At 44.3% G+C, this 13,423-nt stretch overlaps 2 protein-coding genes across 2 annotated transcripts; both read left to right on the forward strand.

Annotated features, from left to right (window-relative positions):
- The first annotated feature begins 5,313 nt into the window (after positions 1-5,313).
- Positions 5,314-5,714, forward strand: LOC147087953 (histone H2B-like). Its single transcript, XM_085977859.1, has one exon. The coding sequence runs from the start codon at positions 5,314-5,316 to the stop codon at positions 5,686-5,688; it is 375 nt and encodes a 124-aa protein (XP_085833985.1). The 3' UTR covers positions 5,689-5,714.
- Positions 5,715-7,010: 1,296 nt separating this feature from the next.
- LOC147087954 (histone H2A type 2-C-like) lies at positions 7,011-7,409 on the forward strand. Its single transcript, XM_085977860.1, has one exon. It carries the CDS (start codon positions 7,011-7,013, stop codon positions 7,398-7,400), a length of 390 nt encoding a protein of 129 aa, XP_085833986.1. The 3' UTR covers positions 7,401-7,409.
- The last annotated feature ends 6,014 nt before the right edge of the window (positions 7,410-13,423 follow it).

Below are 13,423 nucleotides of genomic sequence, written 5' to 3' on the forward strand. Positions count from 1 at the left end.
TGGTGGTACAGTGATGAGCCCAGCTGCCCTTCCTAGCGAGCTGACTCGGGTTCGAATTCTCGGTATCATGGGGTGAGGGCTCAGTCCAAGTGGAATGAACCTCACTCTCACACACAGGACCAGAGACTGACAGATACAGAATTAATTTAACTGTCATACACTGGATCAGAGACTAATATATACCGAATGAATCCCACACTTTCATACAACACCAGAGACAGACAGATACTGAATTAATCTAACTCTCACATATAGAATCATAGACTGACAAAGAGAGAATGAATCTCACACTCATATACAGAACCAGAAAATGATTGAGACAAAGTGAATTCCAATCTGATACAGAGTATTAAAGACATCTGATACAGAATGAATCTCACTCTCAAACATAATACCAGAAACTGACAGCCACAGAATGTACCTCACTGTCACATAGAGCATCAGACACTGACTAATACAGAATCAATCCGCACTGAAACAGATTGTCAGAGACTGACAGGTGCAGGATAAATCTCACACTCACATACTGTATCAGAGACAGACACACAGAATAAATCTCACACTCACATACTGTATCAGAGACAGACACACAGAATAAATCTCACACTCACATACTGTATCAGAGACAGACACACAGAATAAATCTCACACTCACATACTGTATCAGAGACAGACACACAGAATAAATCTCACACTCACATACTGTATCAGAGACAGACACACAGAATAAATCTCACACTCACATACTGTATCAGAGACAGACACACAGAATAAATCTCACACTCACATACTGTATCAGAGACAGACACACAGAATAAATCTCACACTCACATACTGTATCAGAGACAGACACACAGAATAAATCTCACACTCACATACTGTATCAGAGACAGACACACAGAATAAATCTCACACTCACATACTGTATCAGAGACAGACACACAGAATAAATCTCACACTCACATACTGTATCAGAGACTGACACACAGAATAAATCTCACACTCACATACTGTATCAGAGACAGACACACAGAATAAATCTCACACTCACATACTGTATCAGAGACAGACACACAGAATAAATCTCACACTCACATACTGTATCAGAGACAGACACACAGAATAAATCTCACACTCACATACTGTATCAGAGACAGACACACAGAATAAATCTCACACTCACATACTGTATCAGAGACAGACACACAGAATAAATCTCACACTCACATACTGTATCAGAGACAGACACACAGAATAAATCTCACACTCACATACTGTATCAGAGACAGACACACAGAATAAATCTCACACTCACATACTGTATCAGAGACAGACACACAGAATAAATCTCACACTCACATACTGTATCAGAGACAGACACACAGAATAAATCTCACACTCACATACTGTATCAGAGACAGACACACAGAATAAATCTCACACTCACATACTGTATCAGAGACAGACACACAGAATAAATCTCACACTCACATACTGTATCAGAGACAGACACACAGAATAAATCTCACACTCACATACTGTATCAGAGACAGACACACAGAATAAATCTCACACTCACATACTGTATCAGAGACAGACACACAGAATAAATCTCACACTCACATACTGTATCAGAGACAGACACACAGAATAAATCTCACACTCACATACTGTATCAGAGACAGACACACAGAATAAATCTCACACTCACATACTGTATCAGAGACAGACACACAGAATAAATCTCACACTCACATACTGTATCAGAGACAGACACACAGAATAAATCTCACACTCACATACTGTATCAGAGACAGACACACAGAATAAATCTCACACTCACATACTGTATCAGAGACAGACACACAGAATAAATCTCACACTCACATACTGTATCAGAGACAGACACACAGAATAAATCTCACACTCACATACTGTATCAGAGACAGACACACAGAATAAATCTCACACTCACATACTGTATCAGAGACAGACACACAGAATAAATCTCACACTCACATACTGTATCAGAGACACTATTCACACCTTTGATTGCTGTGATTATCATTCTGCCGAGGTGTAATAAAGGGCAGTTAGAAAGATTACCTGTAATCATCTGGCAGTATTCTCTGACTATATATGCTGTGTCTATATGCATTTCTCCTCTTCACCTGACGAAGGAGCAGCGCTCCGAAAGCTTGTGATTTCAAATAAAGCTGTTGGACTATAACCTGGTGTTGTGTGACTTCTTACATTTGTATCAGAGACAGACACACAGAATAAATCTCACACTTACATACAGTACCAGACAGTGACAGACAGAATTAAACTGATATTCACATACAGCATCAGAGATGACAGATACTCAGCATGAATCTCACACTCTCATACATAGAAACTTAGATTTTGGAGCAGGAGTAGGCCATTTGGCCCCTCGAGCCCGCTCCGCCATTTAATGAGATCATGGCTAATCATCCAAATTCAGTACCCTGTCTCTGCTTTCTCCCCATATCCCTTGATCCCTTTAGCCTCAAGAAATATATCCAACTCCTTCTTGAATATATTTAACGAATTGGCCTCAACTGCCCTGTGTGGCAGAGAATTCCACAGGTTCACCAGCTCAATCCCTCCTCAGCTCAGTCCTAAATGGCTTACCCCTTATCCTTAGACTGTGACCCCTGATTCTGAACTCCCCTGTCATTGGGAACATCCTTCCTGCATCTAGTCTATCTAGTCCTGTTAGAATTTTATAAGTTTCAATGAGATCCCCTCTCATTCTTCTAAACTCTAGCGAATATAAGCCTAATCGACCCAATCTCTCCTCATACATTACCAGATAATGACAGAGACAGAATTAATCTAAATCTAGCATACAGTACAGAATAAATCCCGAACTCACATGCCATACCAGGAAATGACAGATATAGAATAAATCTCAAACTCACATACAGTATCACAGATTGGCGGAGAAAGAGAATGAATCTCACACTGACACAGATTATCAGACGGTGACAGACCCAGAATTAATACACACTCCTACACAGTACCAGCAAATGATAGAGACAAAGTGAACCCCACATTAAAGACTGATTGGTGCAAAATGAATCTCACTCTCACATACAGTACCAGAGATTGACAGATATATAATACTCTAGCACACACATACAGAACAGAGACTGACAGACAGTGCATCAGAGGGCCTGGCAGATACAGAATGAGGCCACAATTACATGCAGTACAATTGATTTACATGTAGATTTAGTCCCACACTCACATACAGTACCAGGTACTAGCAGAAATGGAATGAATCTCAAACTAACATCAAGTGGCAGAGACTGATAGATGCAGTACGATTCCCACTTTCATAATCCGAGTGAGTAGCAGATTCATGCAGAATTCTTCGCTGAAAGACAGTACAAGAGACAGACTGATTCCGAACTAATTGGACACTAACATCCAGTACCAGAGATTGACAGATCCAGAATGAGTCCCACACTCACAATCAGTACCAGAGACTGACAGATCCAGAATGACACACACACTCACAATCAGTACCAGAGACTGACAGATCCAGAATGACTCACACACTCACAATCAATACCAGAGACTGACAGATCCAGAATGACTCACACACTCACAATCAGTACCAGAGACTGACAGATCCAGAATGACTCACACACTCACAATCAGTACCAGAGACTGACAGATCCAGAATGACTCACACACTCACAATCTGTACCAGAGACTGACAGATCCAGAATGACTCACACACTCACAATCAGTACCAGAGACTGACAGATCCAGAATGACTCACACACTCACAATCAGTACCAGAGACTGACAGATACAGAATGAGTCCCACACTCACAAGCAGTACCAGAGACTGACAGATACAGAATGAGTCCCACACTGACAATCAGTACCAGAGACTGACAGATACAGAATGACACACACTCACAATCAGTACCAGAGACTGACAGATACAGAATGACACACACTCACAATCAGTACCAGAGACTGACAGATACAGAATGACTCACACACTCACAATCAGTACCAGAGACTGACAGATACAGATTGACTCCCACACTCACAATCAGTACCAGTGACGGACAGATACAGAATGAGTCCCACACTCACACACAGTACCAGAGACTGACAGATACAGAAGGAGTCCCACACTGACAATCAGTACCAGTGACAGACAGATGTAGAATGAATCTCAGACTTGCACACCGTCCTAGTGACAGGCAGATGTAGAATGAATCTCAGACTCACACTCTACCAGAAAATGACAGATTCAGAATCAATAACAACACTGACACACGGTACAAGATAGAATCCCACCCTGACACTTAGTCATAGTCATGGAGTCATAGAGTTATACAGCACAGAAAGAGGCCCTTCGGCCCATCATGTCCACGCCAGCCATCAAGCACTCTCTATTCTATCGCCGCTCCTTCATCGTCACTGGCTCAAAATCCTGGAACTCCCTCCCTAACAGCACTGTGGGAGTACCTTCATCACACGGACTGCAGCGATTCAAGAACCTGTCTCACCAAAAACTTCTCAAAGGGCAATTAGGGATGGGCAATAAATGCTGTCCTTGCCAGCGATGCCCACATCCCATGAACGAATAAAAATAAAGTGACGGACAGGAAACTAAAGGATTCCACACACACATACCTTAACAGAGACTGAGATTGAGAATGATTCCTACACTTACATAAATCAATTCTATTTCAATTTCATTTTATTTGTCACATAACCAAATACAACAAGTGAAATCCAGTCAGTGAAATGTTTTTTTCTTAACGAGCCGAGCGCACCAATCAACAAAGGACACTTAGCTGCCTGGGACGCACGGAGCCCGCAAGGACGGCAGAGACTGAGTGATACAGAAATATCCCCACACACACAGTATTAGAGATTGGCAGATGCAGAACTAAAGTGGCGGAGACCACACCGCAATGCGTGAATATAGTGCACAAATTGGAGGAAGTCTATCTAACTGGCTGTCCCGTCCGGAAGGAGTGTTTGCGGCCATGGAAGATGGTCTGGGAAATGGTGAATGGGCAGATGTCACACACGCACTTGCAGGGGGCGTACTGGTGGCAAACACTCAGTCTGATTGGAAACCTAAAGAAGCCAATCAGAGATATGCAGAAGAATGGAAATTGACATCATTCCTAACCAGCCAATCACAATCATTGCCTTCACCCATCCCTCATTAGCATAGGACTGTGGGGTTGCCTATATATTCCGAGCGCGGAGCATGTTTGAGTCATTTTGTTGCTGAAATCTAGCTTAAGAATGGTGGACGCAAAGAAGACAGCTGCTAAGAAGGGCGCTAAGAAAACCGTCACTAAACCGGCAGCGAAGGGCGGCAAGAAGCGCAGAAAGTCGAGGAAGGAGAGTTACTCCATCTACATCTACAAAGTGATGAAGCAGGTTCACCCTGACACCGGCATCTCCTCCAAGGCCATGAGCATCATGAACTCGTTTGTGAACGATGTTTTCGAGCGAATCGCGAGTGAGGCTTCCCGCCTGACCCATTACAACAAGCGGCACACCATCAGCTCCCGGGAGATCCAGACCGCCGTGCGCCTGCTGCTGCCCGGGGAGCTGGCCAAGCACGCCGTGTCGGAAGGGACAAAGGCGGTGACCAAATACACCAGCTCCAAGTAAAACTCCACGCTGTCCTGAAAGAAGAAACTCCAAACACAACGGCTCTTTTAAGAGCCACCCACCATCTCTCTGAAAGAGCTACACAACGCATCGCCTTGTAGATTCAATTTACTGAAATTTTTAAGAACGTTTGAAGTTCCAGCTGTAGATGTAGTTTTTAACTCTCAGATAAGCAGTTTCATTGACCGGATCGCCCTTAGCGTCGATGTTGTATTTCCCGCCCACTAAAACACAAACACGGTCCTTGGTCGCACTTTGCCTTTGCTCTCAGACCCGTTTATTTGCAGCGCCAGCCGACTAATTAAAAGTTTGTTTTAGGTGCGAGATTCCGATTTCAGTCACCTCGTTCTCTGTCAAGACCTTTGCATTTTTCTAAAGCCAGTTGGGAGTCCATCCGTTTATTAACCGGAGATTTGCTGCATTGTAACAACCCGGAATGGGAGTTCTTAGAGATTAGAACGGGGTCAGTTTGAACACTCTGTCCCTCTTCTCACAGCAGGACTCCCAGATCTGGTTTCACTCCCGCAGCAGCGCCTGTGCAAAGGATCGATCGATAATCTGTGAATCCTCACTTTTACAAAGATTGAGCTGGAATGTGTCCCGTTACAGAATCAATGGGAATTTATTCAGTCACCTCAATCTCTGTAAAAACATTTTCATTTTTTTTCAATGCCAGTTGTGGTCAATCATTTTATTAACCCGAGACTTCCTGCAGTCTAACAACCCAGAATGGGGTTTCTTAGAGACCAGAACGCGGTCAGTTTGAACACTCTGTCCCTCTTCTCACAGCAGGGCTCCCAGATCTGGTTTCACTCCCGCAGCAGCGCCTGTGCAAAGGATCGATCGATAATCTGTGAATCCTCACTTTTACAAAATTTGAGCTGGAATGTGTCCCGTTACAGAATCAATGGGGAATTAATCCCGCCCGTGAAAGTGCGATATTCAACCCGAAATTAATCCTTATTGTAACAGCCTGGAATTTGCAAGGGAGAGATGAAATAAGATAAAATGAATTTTTAAAAACATGGTGAAAACTTTGGCTAATGGTATATTTATTAACTTAATTCGCTCGTTTAGGAAAATAATTGGCGGACTTTTCGAATTTTAAAAATGGTTGGCGGTCTGACTGTTGGGGACAGTTATTTCCACACACTTATCATTGCTGGGAAAACCAGACTGTGATTGGTCACCGGAAAACACCAATGAAATTCACCACAGAGAGACCAATCACAAGTAGGCTGTCTTCATTCCTCCAGAAGGTATAAGAAGGGCCGATGTGGGAGGAGACTTTCATTCTTTCTCTGAACGTGTTGATTGTGAAAATGTCTGGCAGAGGAAAAACCGGCGGTAAAGCTCGGGCCAAGGCTAAGTCTCGCTCATCCCGGGCCGGACTGCAGTTCCCTGTGGGCCGGGTTCACAGGCTCCTCCGAAAGGGCAACTACGCTGAGCGTGTGGGTGCCGGAGCTCCGGTCTACATGGCCGCTGTGCTCGAGTATCTGACCGCTGAAATCCTGGAGCTGGCCGGCAACGCGGCCCGCGACAACAAGAAGACCCGCATCATCCCCAGACACCTGCAGCTGGCCATCCGCAACGACGAGGAGCTCAACAAGCTGCTGGGAAAGGTGACCATCGCTCAGGGCGGGGTGCTGCCTAATATCCAGGCGGTGCTGCTGCCCAAGAAAACCAGCACTGCCAGCTCCAAGAGCAAGTAAAGCGGACAAGATTCAATCTGATAACCCAAAGGCTCTTTTCAGAGCCACCCACAGTTTCCAGGAAAGGGCTGGTTCCTGTTCTTTTCTATGGCTCACAATTATCTCAGATCTAATTTAACATGTTAAATCTTAAATTATACTTTGAAATTCACAGATTTGCCCATTTAGTTATCTATCCACCACTCACCTGACAATCAGACGCTGCCACACAGACAGAGTGACTGATACAATTGCTATCCTGTATGAACGAACACTCCCTCACTCACATGCAGTACCAGTGAGTGAGCGCTAGTGCTTTTCCTATATTCACCTGTCAATCCCACACTGATACAGTACCAGTGAGTGACAGATAAAGTTTCTAGTGTAGCCTCACCAGACAATTAAAAATGTCACATTGTACTAGACAGTGTCAGATACAGTATCGATCGTTTTTCACCAGCCAACCTGCCACTGACAATACAGGCAGTGACAGAGGCGTTGTCTATCATAGGCAGTTTTGTCAATCCCACTGCCACACTGTACAAGAGAGTGACAGATATAGTATCCCATATTCAGCAGTGAATCTCACATTGGCACCAAGAGCCAGAGTGACAGATACAGTATCTATCCCACAATCAATGATCAACCACACTGTTCACACCGGAATCGGGTGAGCGCGTCCATCTGCTTTTAATGGTTCTTTGCAGTTTTCAGCTGGACCAATAAACTATTTGGCAATGGATTTAAGCTGAACATAAACACGGTGCTGAAGTATCTTCTCTCCAAATTAAAATGGTTTCTGCTGAATTATTGTCTCTTGTTGCAGCACTCACTGTCAGTTACTAGATGGCAGAGACCTTTAATAGTTTGGAAAGTGCGGATTGTGTCCACACATCCAGACCGCCGTGAGTCTGGTGCTGTCCGGGGAGCTGGCCAAGCACGGGGTGACCAAATACCTCAGCTCCAAGTAAAACACTACAATTTACTGACAGAAATATAGAAATCACAACGGCTCCTTTAAGAGCCACCCACAGCCTCTCTGAAGGAGCCGTCGGTTTACTGCACTGATTTCGTCAGTTTATTCATTCCGGCTAACGTCATTTCAATCTGGTGAGGAAATGATCAGAACAATAGTATAACTGCTCCAAATTAATGTCTGTCTCAGAAGAATTTTATAATTATAAATAAAAGTCTTTAATTTTAAATTAGGTGGAATGTTTCAAACTTTATTTTAAAATTGATCAATAGAGGCCAATAGTTAGTTCTGTTAAGGAAATGGGATTCCAATCAAGCGACCAATCCAAAGTAGCCTCAGGATAGAGCGGGCACCGACAGTGAGAACTGGAATCTTTACAATCTATATTAACGATTTGGAGGAGGGGACCAAGTGCAACATATCCAAGTTTGCCGATGATACAAAGATGGGAGGGAAAGCAGTGAGTGAGGAGGACATAAGAAACCTGCAAAAGGACATAGACAGGCTAAGTGAGTGGGCAGAAATTTGGCAGATGGAATATAATGTTGGAAAGTGTGAGGTTATGCACTTTGGCAGAAAAAATCAAAGAGCAAGTTAATATCTAAATGGAGAGAAAGTGCAAAGTGCTGCAGTACAAAGGGGTCTGGGGGTCCTGGTGCATGAAACACAGAAGGTTCGTATGCAGGTACAGCAGGTGATCAGGAAGGCCAAAGGAATCTTGGCTTTTATTGCAAGGGGGATGGAGTATAAAAGCAGGGAAGTCTTGCTTCAGTTATACAGGGTACTGGTGAGGCCACACCTGGAATATTGTGTACAGTTTTGCTTTCTGTGAAAAGTCCATTAAATGGAAAAAGGACTCAAAGAGACAATATCGTAGAATTAGCACGAGTACTTTATTAACAACTGGGAAACACGTTTACAGACAGCCTGCATCAGCATCCTGGCATTCCACCTTGTGCTGACCTAACAGGAAGCAAACCTCTGACCTTAGTAGCAGCATTGGCTACAGCACCACCTGGTGGATAATCTTAATCATAACATCCCAGATTACTATATCCATCCCCCCTTAACATTTCAGTATGAATTTCTTAACAAACAACCATTCCTGAGGGTCACATAAGGAGTGTCCATTCATCACGTTCCATACTTGACGAATCTAACAGTTCAGTATCAATCTCTCTGGTGGCTTGCGAGCCCTTTGTGAACATCTAACAGTAAAGTCCCTGCTTGTTTGTGGTGAAGCCACCAGCTGCTCCTGAGCAGTGCTCAGTGTATCTGACTCTGCAACAATGGTTTCCTCTTGATGGATAGGTTCCTGTGGAATTATCTCTGTCCCTGGTGGTGGCACCACAGATGCACTTGGATAACTGGGGGCAACCCTGTCTTCAGTCGTTGCATCTGGAACCTTCATTTCAATTTCCCCTTGTCTGGGAAGTATCTGATCTACATATCTGCATATCTACCATCTCCCAACAAAACCTTGTATGATACTGGACCTGTCATTGAGTCTATGAAGCCAGGAATCCACTTTGGTCCATAACTGAAATTCCTGGTAAGGATCGCATCTCCTTCTCCAAAACTTCGGCTCTTTGTTCTTTTGTCATGGTTCTCTTTTTGTTTGTTTTGTCTGTTTTCCATTTTCCTTTTTAGGTCTGGGTGGACAAGGTCAAGAGTGGAGCGTAGTCTACGACCTAATAACATCTCAGCAGGAGAGAGTCCTGTGGTGGATTGAGGTGTTATTCTGTAGCTGAACAGAACCCGTGACACTTTGGCTGCTAAACTCCCTTTTGCACTTTTTTTCATCAGCTCCTTAAATGTTTGTACGGCTCTCTCCACAAGTCCATTCGAGGATGGATGATATGGAGCAGAGGTCACCTGCACTATGTCATTTTTTCCCAAGAACTATTTTGTCTCTGTACTCACAAAACAAGTGGCATTGTCACTCACCACGATCTCCGGTAGCCCTTGATTGCCGCAGCTCCAACGCAGGCAGTCTATAGTAGTAGTGGCGGAAGCGGAATTTACAGGATAAACATCCATCCACTAGGAATGTGCATCAATGATTATGAGGAACATCTTCCCCATGAATGGACTCGCATAATCTAAGTGCAATCTTCTCCATGGTTTATCCAGCCACTCCCAGGGGTGGAGAGGAGCCGCTGCTGGTGCCTTCCGGTGTTCTCGACAAGTGCTGCATGTCTAGACTAGATTTTTTATCTCCTCATCTAGCTTTGGCCACCACAAGTAACTCGTAGCCTAGGCTTTCATATGCGAGACCCCAGGATGACACTGATGTAGTTGCTCTAGAATAGACTGTCGTGCTGGCCGTGGAATAATCACTTGTGCTCCCCACAACACGCAACCATGCTGCTCACTCAGCTCTGTTTTCCTGACACTGTAGGGTGTGAAGTCAGCCCCTTCCAGATGCTGTGGCCATCCCCTCACCACATATTCTCGAACTCTAGACAGTACTGGATCTTTACCTGTCCATGTTCTTCCTTGCTCTGCAGTCACAAGTGCCGTGTCAGTGTCCTCCAACATCAAAACTCTGTCCTCTGGAGCTGCATGGGTAGGTGTGCCTGGCAGTGGAAGATGGCTCAAGGCATCTGCGTTCCCATGGTACTTGCCTGCCTTGCAGACGATGACATACTCATATGCCCTCAGCGTCACTGCCCACCTCTGGATCCGGGGTGACACCATCTGTGGAACTGCTTTAATTTCATTGAAAAGAGAGAGAAGAGGTTTATGTTCGGTGCATATGGTGAACTTCCTGCCATATATGTACTTGTGGAACCTCTGTAACCCAATCATGACTGCTAACCCCTCTTTGTCTAACTGGGAAAAAAAATTTCCGCTGCTGTTAGAGTTTGGGACATAAACCCTATTGGTCTTTCAGTTCCATCTTCCATGCAGTGTGAAAGAACTGCCCCCACCTCTTAAGGTGAAGCATCACAAGAGAGAATAATGTCTTTCTCTGCATTGTAGTGAACCAGCACATCCGACGACAGCATCAGTTGCTTGGACTGTACAAATGAAACCCCCTGCTCCTCTCTCCACTGCCACTGTGTCTCCTTGCACAGTAGTTTGTGAAGAGGTGCTAGCACAGTTGACAAGTTTGGTAAAAATCTCTTATAATAGTTCAGCAGTCCCAGGTAAGCTTTTAACTCAGCCACATTTGTAGGAGCAGGGGCGTCCTGCAGCGCTTGTACCTTCTCCTTGAGTGGATGGAGCCAGGTGGCATCCATTCTGTGTCCCAGGAACACTGCCTCATTCCCCAGGAAAGTGCACTTACTCCTCTTCAGCCGGAACCCTGCCCTCTCCAATCACTGTAGTACCTCTCTCAGAGTGCTCAGATGCTCCTGGCCGGTTCTTCCCTTCACCAGAATGTCATCCAGATAGATGGAAACAAGTGGAATCCCTTGCAGTACAGCTTCGATTGTCCTCTGGAAGATAGCTGGACAGATGAGACACCAAACGGTAAGCAGTTGTATGTAAACAAGCCCTTGTGTGTATTTATGGTGACACACTTCTTTGATTCGTCATCCAGTGTAATCTGCAAGTAGGCATGACTCATATCCAACTTTGTGCATATCTTTCCTCCAGCCAGGTTTGCAAAGAGATCCATTGTTTTGGGAATAGGATACTGCTCTAGTTTGGACACCCGATTGACAGTCAATTTATAGTCTCCACAGAGTCTTACCAAATTGTCCGGTTTTAACACAGGTACTATGGGAGCTGCCCATTCCAAACATTTCACCGGCTCCAGTATGTTCTCTCTCAATAGACGGTCAAGCTCAGCCTCTACCTTTGGCTTCCTAGCATAAGGCACAGGCCATTGTTTAAAAAACCTTGGCAGTGCCTCCTTGTCTACATAAATCTTAGCTGGGGGCCATTAAATGTGCCAAGTTCCTCCTTGAACACACTCTCATGTTCACTCAACACTTCTTGCAAAGTCAACTGTTTGCCCGTATCTATTTGATGTACTGCTCCCCAGTCTAATTTAAGTTCTTTTATCCAGCCCCGACCTAACAGGTTTGGTCCGGTACCCAATACTATAACTACCGATAGCTGTTCCACTGTGTCTCTGTGTTGCACAGTTACCTTAGCTGTACCTAATCTCGCTACTCATTCACCTGTATATGTTTTAAGATGCAGGGAGCAAGGCTTTAACTCTGGAACTTTTGCACGGTTCCATAATTTTGAGTACTCTGCCTTGTTCATTTATTCACGCCACACCCTGTATCCACTTCAAAGTTCACCTTAGATTCATTTACTCTCAGTTGCAATGTGATAGGAGCCACTTTTGGAAAGTTCTCTAACATGCCATACATTATGAACATGTCCTCTTCTTCCTCAGCATCCCCGCTGATGTGGTGTGCTCCATGTATTTTCACTTCTCTCCCTTGGTTTTGCTGTCTTCCCCCTTTTGGTTTGGATTCCACCACAGGTGATTTCACCCTGCAAGCTCGTTTTATGTGTCCTCGTTTCACACACTTGCAGCACTTTTCCTCCAGAAAACAGCATTCAGTCGCCAGGTGATCGCCCTTGCATCTATAACATGCCTTCACAATTTCACATTGTGGTCTCTGACGCATGTTCAACTTGTGCACAACAACCTGACCTGCAACATGCGTAGCATTAGCGCTTTCTGAACCCTGTACTTCTTTTACATCTCGGTTCACTGTCTCTATGGCTTGTGCAAGTTCCAATGCTTTTTCATAAGTAAGTCCAGTCTCAAATAATAATCTACGTTGCATTCAGTTGTCCATAATTCCGCAAACTAGCCTATCTCACAGCATTTCCTTCAGGTTGTTCCCATAATTGCAATCTTGTGCTAATTTACACAACACCACTACATAGTCGATTATGCCCTCTTCCTCTTTCCTGTTCCTTGAATTAAACTTGAAACACTGTACAATCTCACTAGGCTTAGGGTTGAAATGTTATTTTTAGCAAAACCACTAATTCACCATATGGTTTGTCTCCAGGCTTTTCAGGACTGAGCAGATTTTTTTTATCAAACTGTAGGCTTGGCTTCCCACTGAACTAAGCAGAATGGCTTTCCATT

This window comes from Somniosus microcephalus, unplaced genomic scaffold (genome assembly GCF_052327205.1).
Source record: "Somniosus microcephalus isolate GS21.2 unplaced genomic scaffold, FLI_Smic_1.0 unresolved_chr5, whole genome shotgun sequence".
In the NCBI taxonomy this organism is placed as follows: domain Eukaryota; kingdom Metazoa; phylum Chordata; class Chondrichthyes; order Squaliformes; family Somniosidae; genus Somniosus; species Somniosus microcephalus.

Bases quoted from the DNA above. Each gene is read 5' to 3' on its own strand.
- LOC147087953 (XM_085977859.1), top strand. From the start codon at position 5,314: ATGGTGGACGCAAAGAAGACAGCTGCTAAGAAGGGCGCTAAGAAAACC.
- LOC147087954 (XM_085977860.1), top strand. From the start codon at position 7,011: ATGTCTGGCAGAGGAAAAACCGGCGGTAAAGCTCGGGCCAAGGCTAAG.